The sequence below is a fragment of the Panonychus citri genome, unplaced genomic scaffold (genome assembly GCF_014898815.1).
Source record: "Panonychus citri isolate SS breed McGregor unplaced genomic scaffold, ASM1489881v1 Contig00141, whole genome shotgun sequence".
Lineage (NCBI taxonomy): Eukaryota > Metazoa > Arthropoda > Arachnida > Trombidiformes > Tetranychidae > Panonychus > Panonychus citri.
The window spans coordinates 2,758,563-2,781,260 of NW_026515546.1; the positions used below are offsets into that span (position 1 = coordinate 2,758,563).

Below are 22,698 nucleotides of genomic sequence, written 5' to 3' on the forward strand. Positions count from 1 at the left end.
ATGAAAGCATCGATTCAGATTCTGTGATCGAATATTCAATTTCTAATTTTTCGATTGTTTTGTTTTCTAGTTGCGAGATAAATAACAAGATGATCAATTGAATTGTTTTGGGTTCGATTACGATTGTAAATAAATAGATTCTTTTATATATTTAATAATTGTAATAATCTTTTGAAAAATTGTAACATTCTGTTGATTGTGAGGATTTTGTTTACATATAAAAGTGTTTTAAATTTTGTTAATCCATTGGATTAACTTGATCATTTGATGATGAAGGTGATGGTGGATAACAAAACTTTTCAATTATTTGATAACAAAGTACTAATCTATTGTGATCATCTGGATGTACCAATGGGAATATCCTCTTCTCGAAATAATCTTCAAGGGAATCCTTGTAATCGGTTAGAATTGTGATGAAATTATCATTTTTGAAAATTCGATCTGCAATCATTTCCACATCATTAGTTGAATCGGTTAACAGGAATTCAAGGTGAGTTAGATAAAGATTAATCAATGGAAGTGAATATTGTTTTCCAAGGGTTATTACGATATTGAATATTTTATCATCTGTTGTCATCGCTAATCCAAGTAAAGTGTCTGAACGATAATCAATCTCAGATGCAAATCTATCGACATCAACACTTGGATCGATTGAGGAAATTGTCTCACTTTGAATGATATTACAATAAGATTCAAAATATGAATCAATCAATTGTTTCTCACTGGTACCAAGATAATTGTTACGTTTACAAATTTCATCTGATTTACTGATAATTGCGCTCATTGGTTTACTTGCTGGATTATCGGGTAAATCATCATCAGGATAGTTAATGGAGACATTTTTTAAATACAAGATTAGAGAGTAAAAATATAATCCAATGTAAATTATTGCCGGAGGCTGTGGGCTAATTGTTTTGAATGGAAGCTCATCATTTTTACCACCAAGAGGTATTATTGTTGATAGACTTAGAAGTGTATCCAATGGTAAAAGGGTTTCACTTAATTGTTTGGATAAATTTTCAACTGATAACCAATTGATTTGCGATTTTAACATTTCACTTCTTAATTGTATCTGTTGATTAGATAGTTTTAGATTAAATTGATTCGTGTAATTGCTGCCAAATCCTAGGTAATTGTAGTCGTAATTGTTTACATTAAATTGGAAATGAGCACTTTTACCAAATGCATCTTGATAAAATGGACTAATATTTATTGAATTGTAACAATTTGATGATGATGATGGTGATTGTTTTTTAATTGTTACTGTATCACTTTCATAAGGATCTAATTGATCATCTTTTTGATCAGCAGCCAGACGAGTCATTGATTTGATCAATTTACTTGTTATCTCAACTGTTGGTAATGATGAAAGTAAAGATGATGATGTTGATGTGAGAGAGGAAAATGTTGATTCTTGTTGATCTGAAGTTGATTGTAGACAATTTAATGATTCCTCCATAAGAAGTAATTTCAATTTTCGTATTGAAGATATAATTTGAATAATTAGATAATCATCACAGTGAATAACCACAAATGAGAGCAATTTAAGACGATAACTGTAATTTTTAAACGATGAACAATTTCCCAATAGTTCACACAATCTCCAGCCCGAGGTATAACCTTTGTCCATAATTAATTTACAAAGTGACCAGCAATGATTGTAATCATCTCGTTCATAGGCAACATTACCCAAAATTGACAACAATTTAACTTGATTGGTTTCATCGGAAAGTTTTGTTTCCTCTTCCGTTGAAGTGAAAATGTTCAAAATTTTTGATAATCGTAATAGTTGAGCAGTTTTCTTGTAAGCCTTTGGTTGACTTGAGATAATCTGATGGATTAACTCAATTTTAGAATCTTCCATTAATCTAATCTGAATTGGTAAAATTTTCAGATCAAAATCATTCGCCAGGATGGATAAAGCTTCAATAAAATCCTTTTCTCTGGCAATTCCTGGATTAGTGGAAACATTTTCCTCTCCAAGTAGATTGAGACACTTTTTCGCTGTTTCAATAATCTCATCGTTAACCGAAGCCGCTGAATTAACGTAATGTTGAGCGGCTTCCAATATTGTTTCAACTGATTTCTCGAAAGACATCAACTTTTTCTTGCTAGAATTTGGTTCGAGTTGCATAAAATTAGAGGCCAATTTAAATTGTTCCAATCGACCCGATGTTAGGATTCCTTTTATAAAAACTTCATAAACGTCTTGTTGTGGTAAGAATTGAGAAAAACAAGCGACTCTCATTCCTTCAAGGTCTTTAAGAAGTTGTAACCAATCTGAATCCTTTAGAATCGCTGAATCAACTTTACGACAAAACTCTCGAGTGATCTTATTAAAGATACTCTTAACACCTTGTTTATCCTTGGATTCAACCATCTCATCTAATCTTGATACGGTAATAAAGTGATTATATTGTTCCAATATCTCGGCTACTTCCAATCTTTTGTATAATCGATTAACTTGATTGTTTCGTTCTCGATCCATTTGGAAAAATGAACTCTCATCTTCGGGAAAAGTTTCAACGATATTAAGAGCAGCATCTAGTTGATCGGTTCGTTCATTTGCATAGATACATTTTATCCCATAATCAATTAAATCTTCATCTGATTGGATTATCTCTTGACTTGAAACGGATCCCAATTCTTTGGCCATTTTGTAATCGATGAAAATTTTCTGTACAATGGTTAGTTTATGTTTCGCTGAATTACATATAAAATCCCAGAGTAATTCTTTCTCTTCTTTGCGATTTTTAGATATTTTATGTAAATAGGGAAGAAGAAATCGATTAAGACAATTTAAGAATCTATTCTCATCACCGGTTGCTCCCAACATCAATAGATTAACTCGTTCTTCTTTCGATAATCTTTCAAATTCACTGAAACCAATATCATCAAGATTGTACATGGGAAAACATTGATAGACAAGAGTCGCATAAGTATCAAGATCATCTTTAAATGAACTTAATTCAGGTATATTCCGATCAATTCCAAGCTCCAATAATTCAATTGCATTAGATACAAGTGATGATCGATTTTCAATCTCACGAGCACGAACAAGAAACCATGAGGAAACTACAGTTGAGTTCAAAGTTGACCTTCGAAAATCGGTAAAAAATGAATTTCGAGAGTAAAAATCTTCAATAAATGAATTGGCTTCTTCTTCCAGTGATAATTTATCACATAGTTGATAACACCAATCAATATCATCGTAAACATCAGACTGACGTTTATGAGAATTCTTGAAACTTGGATAGATAACATCGCCATTTTCAGTATCAACACTTGGAAGTAAATCTTGGTACAATGAAGGTTTCAATGTTTCAGGAAAATTGGACAAAATGGATAACCAGTGTTCCTTGGTATCGGGTCCATGTCGTGAGAGTATAACTTTAATTGATCTCCATTCACTTTTATGGGCAAGATCAATTAGTATCTCGAAACAAGAAGCCGATCTAAAGTGTAACCAATAGTCTTGATTAATACAACCAGTATCCCGATTATTTGATGATAACATTTTCTCATATGATTTAAGACGAACAAGATATTTAACAAACAAATATCTTGCAGTGAGTAAAGTTTTAAGTCTATCATCAATTGTTGAGAAATTAATCTTATCCAAATCTTGCCATTCTAATCCATTGACAATTGATGATTCTTGAGATGAATAAGTTGAACTTTCTTTGGTTATCTCATCGTAATCTTCATCTTCATCTCCATCATCACCATTGAGGTTAACAGTTTGATCATCTTTAGTATTTGTAAAAGATTTACTCTTGGAAGAATCTGTAATTTCATCACAATCAATTGATTCTTTTGGCTCTTGATAAGATTCCAATAGTTCCTCAGTTAAAGATTGACCAAATTGTAACAATTCTCGGTTAGCCTCAAAATCGGTTGGAGTACAATTTAAACACTGATCAATCACCCAATCGGTATTTTTAATCGGTGTTAACAATAGTCTAATTGTATCCGTTGTGATCCTTGATTTGGACCATTTCTTTTTGTAAACAGGATCAGTGTTGAGTTGATATTTTCTAGCCGTTTTCAAGGCTTCTTCATACTCTTCATTTTCCAATAATTCATCAAACTTTTCCTGTGGTGTTGTTGATCTAATTGAATCTGCTACCAATGAATTATCAGTAAGAGCCGCAGTTGGTTTAATTTTACGTATCCATAGAATAATAAACGTTACCAATGTGGAAAACCAAATGTTAACATAATTGATTCCTCGGTTAATCAAAGTCATTTCAGTTTCTTGACCAACAGATTTAAGAGTCACAAACAAACAGAGTAAACATCTAAACACAAAGCCACATTAAGGATCATCTATAAAAGATTATGAAACAGTAGAAATTGATGATTAGTTAGAACAAAAAATAAAAGAGAAATTAAGAAAATTAAATGACAACAATCACAAGAACTCAAACATCTGACTGGAGCTTATGAAGAACACGTACCAATGGTAACCATGGAAACCGAAGAGAGTAAACAAATATGATTGGCGAAAAATTCAATTCACTTGGTTTATTTTTCTTAATTGTTCCAATTAGTGGAATTGATAATTTCTAACCTGTTGAATAATAGGATAGAAAATCGATACTTGATTAAGAAAATTGGAACTCGTTGTTGTTGTTGTTGGTTTTGTTGTTCATCTTCACCACCATCGAGATTATCATCATCTGAATGGAGACACAATTTACTAATTTACTAATTGTCATTTGGAAAATTAATTGACTTTCAAGTGAATATTTTGTTCGTATAGTTTGAGAGTGAAAATTGTAGTTGATTGGTTTGAGTTGATTGTTGATTCATTTTCGATTGATTGTTGGGTTTAATTTTCTCTTTTCGAAAAAAACTCGTTTCTTTCTCTAACATGAGTTGGTATATGTAGAGAGTTAATTGTTGGTTGAAATTAAGATCATACTTCAAAGGATCATTTCTATAGTATGATTGGGACGATTCGTTGACAAAACGAAGTCCAACTCAGCCACAATGAGGATTCATGGAGCTTTTCCCTGAGCGGGAAACCGAAGGTCCAACATTGACCCTGGTCAATTGTTGACTCTCATTGATGACCGTTTCTGTCTGGGGTAACATCCAGTCAGGAGGGGATCAGCTCTATCTGAGTGGTAAACAAATAACAAAAAACCTAAATAATTATTAAAAAACAGACTTGATTATCTATTGAAAATAGATTAGCCCTCAAGGTTTAATCTTATTGGACAAAGTTTCTTCTCAAAGATAACCAAAGCTCTTAGGTAACTCTTCACCTTTGCTAACCTAAGATTTGCTTTGCTAAACCAAATCTTAGTTACTCTTAATTCAATTTCTTTTTCATTGTTTCTTCCAGTAGGGTTAGTACACTAATTCCCATTCTAACACTTAATCTATTATTTAATTCATATTTTCTCTTCAGAATTAATCAACATAACCCTTAGTGTTTCAGGGAAAATGATTAATGTTCTAACTAAGAGAAAGAGAGAGAAAATCTAATATATTGATGAGAAGAGAAAAAGTTTTTCTCTTCTTCATCTATTGGGTTAACACTTTTGTATATGATTCTTCATTAATGTGATAAACAGAATGAAGATGATACATTTACCTAAATGATATAAGAGAGAGAGAGAGAGAGAGAGAGATGATGATGATAATGATGATGATGAGAGAGAGTGAAAAAATAAATGATCTATTGGCGATGATCATCAATGAATTCTGGTTAACCATTGGAAACGTTAACTTAGTTTTCCGCCAGAATATGATCAACATTTTCTTTATCCAATTAATACCTCATCGATTTCACCATTATCATCATCGTTCCTCATGACTTAATATTTACCCTGAATTGGAACAGATGATAAAGAATAAGAAAAGAACTTTCTTCTTTTTCTTCTTCTTCTTTTTGTCTCTTCTATTCTCTTCTCCCTGGAAACCTCAAATTCTGAACAGAAACAGTAACTTCACACATCTAATGTTTTTCTTTGATTATGATGATACTTAATACGATTCCATGTTGACATAATCATCATCATCATTATCATCATGTTTGTGTATCTCTATTAAAAGATACTCAGTAGAAAATGAATCAAGTTTTTTTTTTCTTCTTGTGGTCAAGATATTGACCCTTTTCCTCCTTGACATTGGACATTTTCCTTCATGTGATAATCATGATAACGAGAAACAGTTTAGTTGACCGAAAGTAATTCCCATGATGAAGATAATGATGATTGTTGTTATTTTATCAATGAGAAAGTGAAATCAGATAAACAAATAAGATTGAGAATAAGTTATTTGTAATCTAATTGTATTAACAATCAGATTGATGCAATAACAACAATTACTTTCTGATTGAATAATCATTGATTGTTATTCAAATTTATTTACGGTTTACCTTTAATATTATCATTTGATTTACAACATTTTGAATAAGGTTATGACTTTGGTGACTTGTTTACTTTTCAATATCAACCATTAGCATTTTATCATCATCATCATCATCGTCATACTCATCTGAAGATGATCATGAGAATCATGATAATATGAGATCTGGAACCGATTGGTTTTGATAAATGGATAATGTTGGTTATCCTTTTAAATACGATGATGATAATGATCATCTTTCCATGAAATCATGAAGCATAAACAATCATTGGATGATGATAAAGAAAAAGTTATCATCATAATAAACTCATCATCATGTTGAAAATTCATTCGGAATTTTTTCCTCCTCTCTTTTTTCCGATAACTCAGAGTTTCCCCTGGAAAAACTGATTCAGTCAAATCATTGGACAGAATAAGTCATTGAATTTAATGAGTAAAGGTAAAGAAAGGTAATCATGATGATTAGGATGTAAATGATGATGGTAATGATGATAATCATCATCTTCTTCATGATATCCTTTTCATGGGGACAATAGGAGGTCTGAAATTTTATTCTGAAACTTTGAAAGTTCATTTGATAATATTAAAAGTCTCGGTGAAAATTGTTACTTCATCTCCTGGGGTTAATCATTTGGAATCAAATTAACTTTGACACTTTGGTTTAAATGGTCAATCATCAAAAGTGACCAGTGGTTATTGTTGTAGGCTTTTATTGTTGGTATTAATTATAATTGTACATTTTGATTTGAACAATCAGCTGATTACGAGCTAAGATTTTTTTTTGTGTTTTTGAGCTGATAGATGATTCTGATGGTGATCATGATAAAGATGCTAATACAAGGCTTAATGATGATGATAATCATTTTTAATTGACAGGCAAAAAAATTTCACAATTAACACTTGATTTAAATTCAAAAATTTACTGATTAACATTTAAAATTAAGGTTCAATCCTTTGGCTGTTAATTGATGATGTTTTTTTTTATTGTTGATAGTTAATGAAAACAATTTTTTCTTTGTGCCATTAGTTGATACTCATGTTGATTAAGTAACAATTTACTTAATTACTGTCGCTTATTAAAGTTGTTTAATCTTAATAATCATTAAAATCCATGTTAATTGGCAGATGAAAACTGAGGAATACAAAATATTATTATAATCAATTGATCCAATTGCACATGAAGGTATTGATTCAACTTTGGCTGTGGAAGAAAAAAATAGAAACAATTAAGAAGCAATTAGTAACAATTAGACAAGCAATTAGACTTTAATCATATGGAAATCGTAACAATTAGTAAATCAGTTGAGAATCAAAATTTTGGCCAAAAAAAAACCTCTCACATTAAGAAACTACATTAGTTTGAATGGAAAAGAAAATTTTTTTTCAACAGAAAAAAAAAACTTTTAAATTGAGAAAATACTTGAACTTTCATGATAATCTGAATACTAATGCTCATAATCATGATCATCATCATGGAAATGACAATATTACCTATGCTCTGAATTGATAATTCTGTAAAAAAATTTATCCGGTTGACTGAATTAATCTTGTGATTATTATCATGTAAGTGGTTTTGTATATAAATGTAACAATATAAATGGTTAACACGAAATGAGTGAAATCATTATCATCATCATTGATATTGTCTTTATCTTCATAATCATTATGATAATCATGGTAATTTCATGATAATCATAATGATCATGTAATAGACCATGTAATTTAACCATAACAATCACAATAATATCCATGATACTATTTATCATGAAACTCTGAAAACGTTTCAAGATTTTTAATCAAAAAGAAACGGGAAAAACAATAAGTCCCAATCAATTGATTATCTGATTGTTTTATTACAACATGATAACAAATTGATTGACAGCAATTAGAGTCATTGATCAGCTGTTGATCATTGACATTTAGTTTCCAGTCAGTTAATTAGTAATTAATCACTTATACTCAACTCTAATTGTTATTTTTCAATCGATAAATTAACCAAAAATTGAAACTAATTAGTTAATTAATGTGTATACATTGGATAATATTACAAATGTAATAATAATTTTTTGGGTTTGATTTTTTTTTTGGTTAACAATTAAAATTGATTATTATGGTTTACCTTTATCACCTTTGACCACTGGTGCTGGTCAATTATAATGATTACTATTATTATCAACATTATATTCATGACAAGAAAAATGTGACTGACCATTTTAATCACAATTAACTTTAATTGTTACCGATTATTATGGTTCTCTGATTTTTACCTGAAACTTTATCTAAAAATAGATTGATAATAATTATGATTTTGTTTCAATCTAATGGTTACAATTGTAATTAATCAGTCAACCAGTTAATCATTAAACCTTGTATACATTATATCACATCTAATATGATTTACAATTAAACTTACAACAATTAAAGGTTAGTAAACTTATTTCAAAAGGAATTGTATTGATTTTTGTATTGAAATTGTCAATAAATGTTAACTCGAGCTAATTAGTTAACCATTTACAATCAAATCAACAAGTATCTTAATCATTGTTTGTTATTGTATCGAGTTGAATGTTACTTTGGATTTAGTTTCTTCCGGTTTCCAGGAAGTGTTGATTATTATGGTGAAAAAAATATCAATACAAAGAAAAAGGATGAAGATGAAAAAAGAGGAACAGGAAAGGATGATATTAGAATGATATTTCATCGTTGAAAACATGAAGATAATAATATATTATCATCTTGAGAAGATAAATCATCAATATAAGAATTTTTCTTCTCCATGGTTCTTTCATATATTTGCAATAATAATATATCGTAACATGATTATATTCTGGATGAAAAGTTCTGATGATGATGAACAGATTATCTCACAAGGTTGATATTAGCATCAAACCTTCAACAAGATGCGGAAATAAAGTAACAAATAATGTTACTTATTGTCCTCTAGTCTTTTTATTTATTATCAATATTTGTCTTCCTCATCTTCATCTTCATCTTCATCTTCCTCTTTAGTTTATATATATAATTAACACTGACATTTGATGATAATAAACTAATCATCTTCATCATCTTAAATCATCTTGTTTATTTGTGTTATATAATATAATAAATCTTGTTAATCACACCGATTAACAAGTTACCTTTTAACTTGATTTTCATTTTTCGCCAAATGATTTAAGATTAATGGTCTAATTGTAGTGATGATTAACTGTTATTATCATTATTATTGTTGTTTAATTTACTATCATCTTAATTATGATTGTCATTTTATTGTAGATTTACAAATTGTTTCTCAATTGTTGGATTTACTTTTCGTTAATAACGGTTAATCGTAATCATCATTTTGATTTGATTACTTACGTATTCTTGTGCCCATTATTGGAGATAAATGCTTCTTGCCTCCGGCAGTGACCGTCCAAGTGGACATGATATGATAGCCCGAGGAAAGGGCAGCGGTACACTTGAGGTTCATAAGCCCACCCTGTAAGTGTAACTCTGTCACCTTGAATCTTAATCCTTTAACTGAGCTTTCAAGGCGATCAGGATAACTAATTGTTGGATAATCATATTCATATTCAACTGGAGCCTGGATCAGGAAAATAAGAAATGTAATTGAAATTTATGATTACAAATCAATCGTCTTGTTGGTCAGTTGAATGGTCACTTACCGGATTATCATTGATGTACCACTTGAGGACTGGGGCAGGTTTAGATTTGGCTGATGTACAATTAACGTAAACAATATCATCTAAATTGAAACGGGTTTTAATCTTTGAAATGGATGGACCTTCTTGAGGTAATACTGGATGGACATTATCATGTGGTGGTCATCATCATTATCGTCATTTGGGAGCATCAAGAACAGGAAGTTAAAGAGTAGAAAGTGAAACCAAAAGGAGAAATAGGTAAATGAAAGTTAGTTTATTTTGTTGATAGAGAAGAAGAAAATTTTTTCATCATTGTCTTTGATTCCATTGACCATCTTATTGTTTGTTACAGAAAATTTATCAACATTATCATCATCATTATCACTTCACCACAATGATGATGATAATGAACATTATCATTACTCTTTGTTTCTTGACCATTAAATGGCCTTCAAAATGATCTTATCCATGTACACTATTGACTCCTCTTCTCAGGAAATTCAATGTTTTTCCGTCAGAACGTCGTCTCTGAGGATTTCATCTTCATCTTTTTAGAATTTCACTTTTCATCATCATCATTTTTATCTTCTCTATTTACCTGGGATTTTGTTTATTGAAAAGAAAAGGTATCAGAATAACAGTGATTTGATTTCGCCGAGAGAGAGAGAGAGAAAACTAGAGTGGAAAAAAGTTCCAAGAGAAATCGAAATAACATGAAAAAGATGAAGAAAAAAGAACTTAACATGAGAGAGAGAGAGAGAGAGAGAGAGAGCAGGTAAAGGTGGAGATGAGATGGAATAGAGAAAAAACAAAGTTCTGAGATTAAGATTCGTAAATCCTCATGAGAGTCTTAAAGATTTCAACTGATGTATTTCAATTGTCATCATTGAGATTAATGATTTCTTATTCTGAATTCATCTTAATCAATTGATAAAATCAATTTAACATGATTATTTCATTTAATTACTTCAATAATCAAGATTGTAATTAATCAAATTGTTCATCTATTATCATGAATAACGATGAATATTATGTTAGTTGTTTGTCCACAAGTAAACATGATAACATCGTGTTCCAGGATCTTCATCATTGTTTAACAGATTGTAACATTTGAAGATGGAAATTGATTTCTCTGTGTAAATTTATACAGGGAGAGAGGGAAGAAAGTTGATTTCCAAAAGTGGGTGGGTTTCAGGGAGAGTGGGTGATTTATGAGATTGTCATGAGATTTGAAAGATTTTTGGAAAAGAAAAAACAAAAATTTCAACTCCCATCGAAAATACATAAAAGATGAATGAGAGAGAGAGAGAGAGAGTAAAAATCGGAGCGGTTTTTTTCACCTTCCAGAGAGAGAGAGAGAGAGAGAGAGAGAGTAAACATCTATGATGAAGACGATCATTGAATCATCATGAACATGATATTTTTGTATTCACCATGTTAACCATGATAAGATTATGATGAAAATATGTTTACTTTACATGTAAAAATTTGGTTGACAAATAAGTTTTTCTCTCTGAACTTTTCCTGTTCCCTCCATGCAACCTTTTCGCTGACCATGCAAAACTTACCCACTGCCACCATCATGGTGAAGGGGCTAAAGTTCAAGAACATGATAATCATCATTATGATCCATGGTCAGGTAACCATGATGATGATTGTTCCAAATTCAAGGTTCATTTCGTATTAAATAAAACAAAACCATGAAAGTCATCATGTAAATACATGATCATGATGAGAGACCAAACCTTTCAAATAAATTGATATTTACTTTTTGAAGGTTGATCTATTTCAATGAACAATCAAGTTAATCAACAATCAAACTTTTATACCTAAATAATTGCATTCTAAAAAGTTATAGCATTTAAGTTTTCACCTAAAATCAAATTAATCTGAGATTTAAATTCAAGAATCGGAATCAGAACTTAATCTAACTTAATTGTCTCGTTTTTCATTGTTATCATTGAATCACAGGTAATCGGAGATAAGGTGGGATTTCACTTATGATTATTATGAACCATTCGGTGTAAATTATTTAGCATGTTGGATGTATTCAGATAAAAAAGAGAAACTCTGAATATCTGTCAGAACTTTTTCTCCATCTCTCTCTTTCATTCTTCTCCTTCTATGGATTATGTTCACCTTGTTTATCTGAATCTCTCAGGAAAGTTAAATATTAATATGGAGAAAGATTTACAAAGAGAAAAGGTGAAGAAGAAAAAAATGGATTCAAACATTTGAGAGAGAGAGAGAGAGAGAGACCATGAAATATTCACCATAGATTCAGGAAGGAAATTCTGATGATAATTGATATCATGAAGCTTCATCATCATGTAATCAGAACTCGATGTTAACTGGAAGTTGAATATCACCACAACTGATATGATGTAATAAGAGAGAGAGAGAAAAAGTTGATCCTGAAAAAAGTTCTGAGACTTTCAGGGTGTATCATGTATTTGAAGGTTAAGAGAAGTGTCATCAATGTTAGATCAACATTTTCAATGAGATGGAAAATCAGAGAATCAGAATATATTATAATTTAAGTTGGGTGATTTTCTCGAGCTTTTCAATTTGGAATAGAAGGCGAAAAAAAATTCGAAAAAAAAGTTGATTGTTCTTCTTTTGAGAAAAAAAAGGTGGAAATTCATTGTTTCTCTCTTTAACTTAATGGTAACTGAACTTTTTACGATTCCACGAGATTATCAGATGATAAACGATTATTTATGTTGCCTCATGATAACAATTAACTATTCTTTTCATGGCTACTAAAAGCTATTCACTGACCATTATAAGATCGTAAATCTTAATGATAAATAATTAAGATGTTTATCTGAATTGTTGGTAAAAGTTAAAGGAAATAAATTTCATCTAAAATGAGGAGTCAGAAATTCATGAGAAAAACATGAAAAACAATGACCATTGATTAGAAGATGATGATAACAACATGTTGGAAATTAGCGAAAGTTTTGATGATCAACTCAATTCAGAATATTATGTTATAAGTGCTGGAAAGAAAAACCCATGAACTGTTATCAGAACTTTTCAGAAAACTCGAAGAGAAAAAAATTCGACTCCATCCATGATAATTTCTAATATTATTCAGGAGAAATTTGTTCTTGAATGAAAAATGTTTCAATTCGTAATTTTTTTTCTTCATGATTTAAACTTTTCATACGCTGTTACTTCAACCATATGATATTTATCATCATCATCATTGATGATAAATATGATTTCTTTAAATAAACATGATGACCAGTACAAAAAAAAGTGTCACATTTGAACCCCACCCAGTGAACTTATCTGAAAATTCATGGAAAGTGACATAGAGTAAAAAAAGTTACATCATGAGTTTTGAATTCATTCATATTATTACCTGAATGATTCAGGCTTGAGTTATTCTGTCAACTTTATATTACCTGAAAGTTTCAAGATAAAAACTCACGAAACTGACCAACAAAACATGGACACTGTTTTTTTTGTCGGTCTGATTATTTATTTTCAAAATATCATCAAAATTATCTCATATTCAATTCAATTAAATTCAACCTGAAAATCATCATGCCGACAGATTTACACTTGATTCTCATTATTATTAGCATTTGAACATTCAGTTCAATTCAGTTTCCATGATATTAACTGAAAGGGTAAAGATTCAGTGTCAACATTAGCTCATCTCATTATCTTTTATCATCATCATGAGGATGATGACAAAATTAATTAACACCAAGTATCACCTCCCATGGGGTAACGCCTATTTCAAATCATTCTGGTCATCTGGAGATTCATATTTTTCTGATGAGTTCATTTTGATGATAATCAGGGAGACAATTAGTTGGAAATGGTTGATTATGATAATGATGAAATTTCAAATTCGAATTGAAGAAAAATTCTTACCGATAACTTCCATGTCTTTCTCCAGCTCTGCAGTCTTAAATTCTGGAGCTTCGGTGGACACTTCACATTTATATGTTCCCTGAGATTCAAGTTCAACTTTCTTCAGGTAAACACCTTTGGCTGTTGATCGTTGAGAGAGAGAGAGAGAGAGAGAAGAGTTCAATTAGATTTTGATACTGAAATTTTGTTCGAAGTTCATTGTTTACATTGTGTGGATCTTCAACTCTCAGTTTATTCAATTAATTTTCTGTTTGATTTTAGAATCGCCACTGGTTATCATCATCATGATTCGATGAAAATTAATCATGTAATTGATTGAGTTCTAGATTGTTTTCTTATTTTTTCATTGAAAGCGATTCGAAATTGTGTCAAGAATGTGAGATTGTGTCAATGGAAAGATAATAATGTCCAGGGAAGAGAAAAAAAAGTTCTAAAAAAAAGGAATTGACATTTATCTCTTCTTATCTTAAGTTCATTTTTCATCCATTTTTTCATCTTCCGTTTTCATCATCCCCCTGTTGCTATCATCATCATCATCATCATCAGTCTGTTGATTCCCTTGTTGACCGCAAATTGTGGTGACCAATTCATTTATTTCATTTACTTTCCTCTCTCCCTTTACTTTCACTCCCACTTTCAGTTTCCATCTCTCATGAGTCTCACTCTCTCTATTTTTCTCTCTCACCTTAAAAGTTGATCCTATTTGGATGATGATGGTCATTCTCATGATGACCAACATACTTTTCAAGATGAAAATGTTATACAATAAAATACAATGAAATAATAACAACCTTTTTTCCAATCCTATTATTATGAGTGACGAGATTTAGTAACTCACCCAACCATGAAATTAATCACAACTCACTTTCCCACCTTCCACTTTCCTCTCCATCCTCTCAGTTCACTCCCAATTGCACCTTCACTTTACCAACACTAAAAAGATGTACCAAAAATGATGAAGATGAAGATGAATAAGTTTTTCATCATCAGAAAATCAACTGATTGGTCCATCAATTTACCTCTCAAAAGTCACTTTTCTCAGCTCACCTCATGCGAATCATCATGTACCCACCTCAGTTCAATCTCCACCATTATCATCGTCTTTCAATTTATCATCATGATTGTGAATAAACAATCAAAAGTATTCATCATATTAAGTTTCTTGAATAATCATAAACACTGAACTTTTATTGTTACTTTGAGGTGAGAGTGTGAAAAGTTTTCCACCGCCGAGAAAAAAACCATTAATTTTTTTGGCTCATTTGATAATAACGATGAAAACTTATCAACCTTTTTTTGACCAGTGGTCAGTTAACAGTCAGCTCGAGGTCAAATAACAACAACAATATAATACTTATTGAAAGAAACACTTGATATAATAGTTAATATCTAATAATAAGCTTAGTAGTTGGACAGTGGTCAGTTTGGGTGTGGTAGTACATGAGATGACTTGAGAATATCAATTTTATCATCACAGTTTCCACATTATTAGAGTGACTCTTTTTATTATTATTTTTTTTCATCTTCATCTTAATCTGTCAGTTTATTGATTCAGTTTCATCAACCGATTCATCATCAAATCTCATGTTGTACCTTTACTATGACCACTGTTTACTATTAGATGAGTATATTAGTCATAATACTTACATCAACTTTGATCCCATCAATGGGTAATGTTTGACCTGGAGGCCAATCGTTAGGGACAAAACGGTAAAATTCAACTCCATCTTTGTACCATTTGACCGAGTACAATTTATCATTGTCCAGTTCATAGCTACAGGTAAGCTCAACAGCCTCACCCAAGATGGTGGGTGAAGGAATATCTAACATTGTAATCCGGATACTTGAGCATAAATTAACTTCTAGTAATAATAGTATAAAATCTGTAAGCAAAATAAATAAAGGATTAGTGTTAAAATCGGATTAAAGGAATATCTGAACAAAAAGCAAATTAATAACCAGATTAATCTGATTGAAGACTTAATTGGTTTGCATTTATATTGAGTAAAGATGAGTAAGTAGTGAGTCTTTTGTGTATTTTTAATTGAGATGTCATCATAATCATCTTCATCCTCATCCACTATCATGATTATGATGATAATCTTCACCATGATGAGTTAACCTTATCATGGATAAAGTCAACTCCCTGTTATCAATTCATTCAGTGTAACTATTATCATCTAACTAAACCTCTCTCTCTCTCTCTCTCTCTCTCAGTGGTTTCCACTCTCATCATAATGCATACTCACTGAATCATCATGATTGATTGTTCCCAAGTCATGATGCTAACAACTTAAGCTCCTTGGAAAAAAATCGACAAAAGTTTCAAGCTCAGAATTGAAACTTGGTGGAAAAAAAGAAAATTCTGAAAATTTCCTCTCACAATCTAACTCATTTTCTCTCTCCACTGAAGATCCCCATTGAAATCATTGATTATCACCATGATAATTATGATTATATAATAATAACAGGACAGGAAAAAAAACAAAGCCCATGGTAACTCAGGGTAACTCATTGACTCATTTGATAATTAGGCTCAAGTCTATGGTGACATGTTTAAGTGATTCTCCTCATGCATGTGAAATCAGCCTCTAACTTTACTACTGTCCCACTCCCACCCTACATGCAGGGTGGGAAAGATAATACTCATTTTAATCATCATCATAATCTAATCTCAATTACAATTTAATTACATGACACATACACACACATACAAAGACTGAGGTAAACCCAAAGTTGATAACGAAAAGTTTATGTTAATCATAATCATCTTCATGATTATAATCAGTTAAAGTTCATCCATTGATACATTATATCAGTTGAAAAATTGACTCAACATGATACATGAAACAATTAACTTGATTTTTTTTTATTCAGTGTAAGTATCAGATGATTGGGATAACTTTTAATTTGAAAACTTTGATTGTTTTCGTAGTAACTTGGTCATAATTTATATGATATATTTACCATGCTGAGAGCTTTCAATTATTTATATTGTCATTTAGTTAATTGTTATCAGTGGGAGATGATTATTTCGTCATGGAAATCAATTGATGGCATGAGACTTTGATTGTCTTTTTGTGAGTTTCAATTAATGTTTCAATGTTAATATATTGTTATACTCATGATATGATTAGCTTATTTTGTAATCTCATCATGTGTTTGTTGCTAAGTTTTTCATGATGATGATTTCATTGATTCAATATCAGGGAAAATAGCCTGAGGTGTAAATTTTGTTGCTTGTAAATGAAATAAAAGGTGGGATTTTCAAGGTTTCCCTCTTGGTGGAAACTTTTTTTACCAGGTTAACATATCGTCTCAATTGTTATTGATACTATTATCATGATGTTATCCCATGAAAAAAATTCATCAAACTTTTTTTCCTCAACTTTTATCATCATCATCATCCTGAATTTCATTCTTAAAGACTCAGGAAGTGAATCAGAGAGAGAGAGAGAGAGAGAGAGATGATTAAGTTTCACCATGCACTTTAATCAATGTGTTCATGATGATGATGGTGAGTAAATGATTTTGTCATGTTATTGATGAAAATATATATTTGTCAATCAATAGTAACATGATATCATCATGATATCACACTGATGATGATGATGATTGCTGAGGAAGATGATAAATCCTATGGTATTAAACAATGAAGATACAAAAGTGACTCTGTTGACCAATTGGAAAGCTAATTGAAATCAGATTTAAACAGAACAATGAAGATTTATCATGAGATTTCATGGAAATTCAGTTCAAACGGAAATGAAAAAAATTTACCACTAAACTTGAACTAAATTGATTCTAATCTTTATCTATTTTGATGATAATTCAATCAAATACTTGAGATCCGACAGGGGAGGTTAAGGTAAAGTTCATCATACGGAATACTTGTATTCTGGTGTAAATTCAAGTTTTAGGTCAGTTCTGTGAGAGGCTCTTGGAATCAGAAATTAGTGTAAAAGTTACTCTATCCTTCAGTTTATCATGGAAAAAAAATCAAGAGAAAGTTTCAGGTTCCAGGAATCAGTGTTTTCTTTTTCTGTCACTGATTACCCAGGGGAGTCTCATGGTGAGTGAGTGGAAGAGGTGAACAAACAAACAGGGAGAGAGAGAGAGAGACAAGTACCAATAGTAAATAAACAACAACAGAAAAAAAGTTGAGAATCTTGAGATTTTTAGGAAATAAGAATTGATTGAATTGATTGTTTCACAGGAAATGAGCGATTTAAGGTGAGGTGAATGCTGGGTCAGTATCTATATAAGAGAAAATCTCTGTAAATTAAATTCAACCAGGAGAAGATGATGGAAGAGAGAAAAAGAACAAAAAATTCTGTGAAATTTTCTTCAAGTCATCATCATCAAAGATTCTTACAGAACTGTTTCCTTTTCATGATCAGCATCATGAAAATCAGACTCGATTCTTGAGATGAAGAAAACGAATAATATAAAAAGAGAAGTAGAATATTTTTTTTTTCTTTATTCCATATTTGATATTGAGCTCAAATTCTGAATACAAGGAACAGCTACTAAATCCTGAGCTCTCATGATGGTGTGAAAGCTTAAAAAGTTCAACCAGTGTGTTCAAAGTGATAAATCAACATTTCTTGCACCAAGAGGATTAAGATTAATCTTTGGCAACAATTTAGATTTTTGTTTTCGTATTGTTGTTAAATCATAATCATTAAATCACAATTTGTAACAATAAGCAGCATCTAAGTAAATCGAGTTACTTATTATCAAGAAGGAAAAACTTTTTTTCTCTGATCTAATCAAAAGTTTTCCCTTTAATATGATCACGAAATCCAGCAAAGTTTTGATCCATTTTATATTATCATCTTTACATCACAATTTAAAATTGATTATCAACAATTTACCTCACTTGTTGGTACAAAGATGATGAAAAAACCTCACAACAATTAAACTTAATCATCAGACCAACAACAACAACAACAACAACAACAACATTGAGGATTAAGCGCAAAAACTGATCATAAGGAAAACTTTTCAATCACAATTTAAGTCTCGAGATAATTTAAATCGTTGACAATCATTAAATCACAATCAAAGAGAGAGAGAGAGAGGGAGGGAGGCTCAAATATAACCAACAATTTAGAATTGAAATTGTCAAACTAATATCAAATTTAGAGGAAACAATTTACATAAGAAACTTTTTTCTATGTAAATTGTTTCGACTTAATATCAAAGTAAAATGAGATCACAAAGTTTACAGGTAAATGGATCAAGGTGGAAGGTGGGATTCTAAGTGGGAGTGGGATTTTTTGAGCAATAAGTAGCTTTTGAGACTTAGAATCATCAATGATTGTAATCATCATGATATCCAATATAAAACATATTCAATTGTGATTATAATGATCAGTTAATCATTACGTTAACCATATCATTATAATCAGTTTACCTTTTATAAGTATTGATATAAAACCTTTTCAATGGGTATAACAATTTACTGATGATGATTATATTCAATTTCCCAAAGTTGATTGTGATCAACTCAATTGGTTTCCAATTGTATTAATAATTTTCATAAACTTTAATCGTTGATGAAAATAATCATTTAATTGTCACTGATTTTCCAATAGTTATTATTGTATTAGTAATTAGAGTGCCCATTGAAGGGAAAGGCTTAATTGTTACCAATCAATTTCATCATTAAAAGTAACAAGTTTTCATGATTATATTGATTAGTAGGAAAAGTTTGTCTATGTAAACTTTTTCCCTCTGATAATTTAATCACAATTAATCAATAAATTGAGTTTGAATTAACTTAATTTGCCTTAAGTCTTAAATTTGTTTTCAAGTAAAAATAATGTATTTAAATTGATTTGTTTTGATTATTAAGACCTTGAAAAGTAATCATTTTAAATTTAATCAACTTGTTAAAGTTAATTTAGTTTATTATAAATAAGATTGAATAAAAAGCCTTAAGGTTTTTGGTTAATTCAGTTCTGGGTAAATTTTAATTACGACACTTTGGTAAAATTTTTAAGACACTGAACAATTAAGGAAGTAGAAAGAGACACGGCAACAATTTAAAGTTAATTAAGTAAAGAGAAAATTAAATTAAGTCTTTGTGTGTGATTAACTAAATGATTTCATTGAATCAATTTGAATGAATGTGTTAATATTAATTCATCAGTTTTGTAGTTTTATCATTTGGATTTCAATTCAATTTCATATGGTGATGATATAATGATGATGATGACAAGGTAATGATCAGGGAGTGATAAATATCACTCTCATTCCCACTTTCCCTTCAGGATAAATAATAATAATACAACACTTTTGGGAGGAACCGGAAGAGAAGCGTTTTTTTTTGGTTGTTTGTGTGTTGTGATGAAAGAGAAAAGTTAATCATATGTTTCTGACATGATGATGATGATTATCATCATTATCTTCATGTATGTATGTTTATATTCAGAAGTAATAATAATGGTATTAATCAATAGCATTCTATGAAATTTAGAACAAAGAAGAGAAAAAAAGTTCTAATCTTATTCAGAGTGAAGATTTTTGTTTGGAAATCAAATTTTGATCGATATCGTTATCGATAATATTGTTTTCCTCTTTATGAGTAGAGTAGGAAGAGGTTGAAATGGAGGTGGTGGTGGTGTGGTCAGTGTTGGTCAGTACCTGATCAGTAGATGAAAGTAATGGTCAAATGAGTTGATGAAGATGAAAAGATTAGAGTTGAAGAAAATGTGATTCTCAAGATTTTTGATAAACTTTAAATCGGATTTGTGAAGAAGGGAGAAAAAGATGAGGATGGAATAGAAAGAAAAAGTTTCAAGGAAGTGGAAGTGAGCTTTGGATAAGAAGGTGAGAAGGTAAAAAAAGAAGAAAAGAAAAAAATGGAGACTAAATTTTATCATCATCATCATTTTAATTCTTCATCTCTCTCTCGTTTCTCTGTCAGAATAGGAGTCAAGGCGATCATCTAGAAACACTGACCATTGACCATCATCAATGAAGAGGAAGGTGATATGATGATTATCATTATCAAAAGGTTCTTGGGATGCTGTCGATGAAGATGATGATCATCATCACCAACAGAATCACCATGATGATGATCACTTGAATGCTCTCTTTCTTTTCCTTCTCACTTTTCATCTCTCTCTCTCTCTCTCTCTCTCTCTCTCTCTCTCTCTCTCTCTTTTCGTTATCATCGTAACTTATTTGTACTCTTACCATGAATGAAACCATAGGTGGTAATATAAAAGAGTCTGTTCCTGTCATCCAAAGGGAAGACATGATTTATTTTCCTTTCTTTTTCTTAAATTTTTTTCTTCCCACTCCCACCTCGATCATCATCATCATCATCATCTTAAAGATTACCTTCCGATCCTAACTTATACCCTCATCCACTCCTATCGACTTCATTTCTGCTTCTAATGTATTGATATTTACACTTTAAAAACACACCAACAATCAAATGTATTGACAATGTTTCGCTTTTGATTAGGGTTATCAAAGTTGTCAATTATTATCATGACAATTTACTAAATTGTTACATCTAATCACCTTTCAAATAAATTTGTTACTTTGATTATGTTTACTTGATTGATTAGTTGATTTATTATCTTCTTAATGGTGTTAAATTATTTAGTTGTATTTGTATCATTTGTTGTTTCAAATTAGCATTAAACTGAAATTAATCATTACAATTAAGATGTTGATTGTAAGACTTGAACTGATTAAGTTATTGGTGTTTTCAATCATTTGCTGAATTGTTCAGTAAATCATCATGACTCCCGGAGGAAATTGAATTTAAATTGAGTTACAATTGAAACTTGATTATTGATCTTTGATTTAATAGTTTCATCATGATTGGAATCAACAATTGTAATCAAATGAGACAAAGTTAATTGTAAACCAATTGAAATCACCACAATTAACCATGAAAAAAGTTTATAAAGTTTTAAGAAATAAGTTAATTGTTGGTTTAATTACCTATAAGATAAAAAGCTCCTCTTGGTGAATAATAAAATGATTTAATCATGATGATTGGGACAATTAAGAAACGATGGCAACAATTGAATCAAATTATCCATTTGGTTAACAAGTAATTAACACAATACAATTAACCACATAGTGTTTAAAGATTAGATTAATCAACATAATAGTTAACTACAATTGAGTCTAATCCTTGATTATCACTGAACATGTTTTACAATTAGGCAACAATTTAGTAAAACAAATGAAACTTTTTGTTGACGTTTGAACAATTTACACTTTTGAGATGAGAAAAAAAAAGTTGATCAATTTTTTTGTAATTTTCTGAAACTGGAAAAGTTAAACCACCAAATTGATTTCAGTAAACAGTCAGATAGGAAGCTGAGTTCATGGAGAGAGGGTGAAATTGACACCGAGGTTGAAGTTAACCAAAATACAATGATAATGACACTTAAAGTGTAAACATATAAACACCATAGACACAAATGGGTTTTTTTTCCTGGGACAATGTAAGTTAATAGGTTGTGAGGTTTACCTTTGGAGGAGTTTAAATAACATGAAATAGTTTTTGGGATGATGATGATGATGATATCAAGATGATAATGATGATGTTATATATCAGAAAGAGAGAGAGAGTGGGAAAAAACCCTCCGAGTGGAAGATAGGTTTTCATACAGAGAGATTGTGATTCTAAATGCGCAGAGAGGGAAAACATGATCGTCTATGGGAGAGATGAAAGTTACATGGGAAAAATATTATGATTCCTGTGTGTTCATTGTTACATCATTTTCATGAGGAAGAGAAGTTTTTT

The 22,698-nt window shown here is 30.6% G+C and overlaps 2 protein-coding genes and 1 non-coding gene across 3 annotated transcripts; 1 reads left to right on the forward strand and 2 right to left on the reverse strand.

The window, feature by feature from the left end:
• Positions 1 to 102: 102 nt before the first annotated feature.
• LOC128395672 (NBAS subunit of NRZ tethering complex-like) lies at positions 103 to 4,440 on the reverse strand. Its single transcript, XM_053356132.1, has one exon. It carries the CDS (start codon positions 4,247 to 4,249, stop codon positions 239 to 241), a length of 4,011 nt encoding a protein of 1,336 aa, XP_053212107.1. The 5' UTR covers positions 4,250 to 4,440; the 3' UTR covers positions 103 to 238.
• A 477-nt stretch (positions 4,441 to 4,917) lies between these two features.
• On the forward strand, positions 4,918 to 5,134 carry LOC128395859 (small nucleolar RNA U3). Its single transcript, XR_008326736.1, has one exon. It is a non-coding gene; the product is annotated as a small nucleolar RNA U3 (small nucleolar RNA).
• Positions 5,135 to 7,074: 1,940 nt separating this feature from the next.
• LOC128395351 (uncharacterized) lies at positions 7,075 to 22,649 on the reverse strand. The gene is made up of 6 exons (XM_053355762.1): positions 21,885 to 22,649; positions 15,558 to 15,799; positions 13,917 to 14,046; positions 10,047 to 10,180; positions 9,739 to 9,964; positions 7,075 to 7,582 (listed from the first exon to the last, which is right to left on the reverse strand). The coding sequence occupies exons 1-6, from the start codon at positions 21,931 to 21,933 to the stop codon at positions 7,458 to 7,460; spliced, it is 906 nt and encodes a 301-aa protein (XP_053211737.1). The 5' UTR covers positions 21,934 to 22,649; the 3' UTR covers positions 7,075 to 7,457.
• Positions 22,650 to 22,698: the final 49 nt, after the last annotated feature.

Bases quoted from the DNA above. Each gene is read 5' to 3' on its own strand.
- LOC128395351 (XM_053355762.1), bottom strand. From the start codon at position 21,933: ATGATTAAATCATTTTATTATTCACCAAGAGGAGCTTTTTATCTTATA. The intron at 14,047-15,557 runs ATTATGACTAAT...TCTCTCTCTCAA, and splicing joins GGATCAAAGTTGATGTAAGT to CGATCAACAGCCAAAGGTGT. The intron at 10,181-13,916 runs GTAAGAATTTTT...ATGTCCATCCAG, and splicing joins GAAAGACATGGAAGTTATCG to TATTACCTCAAGAAGGTCCA.
- LOC128395672 (XM_053356132.1), bottom strand. From the start codon at position 4,249: ATGACTTTGATTAACCGAGGAATCAATTATGTTAACATTTGGTTTTCC.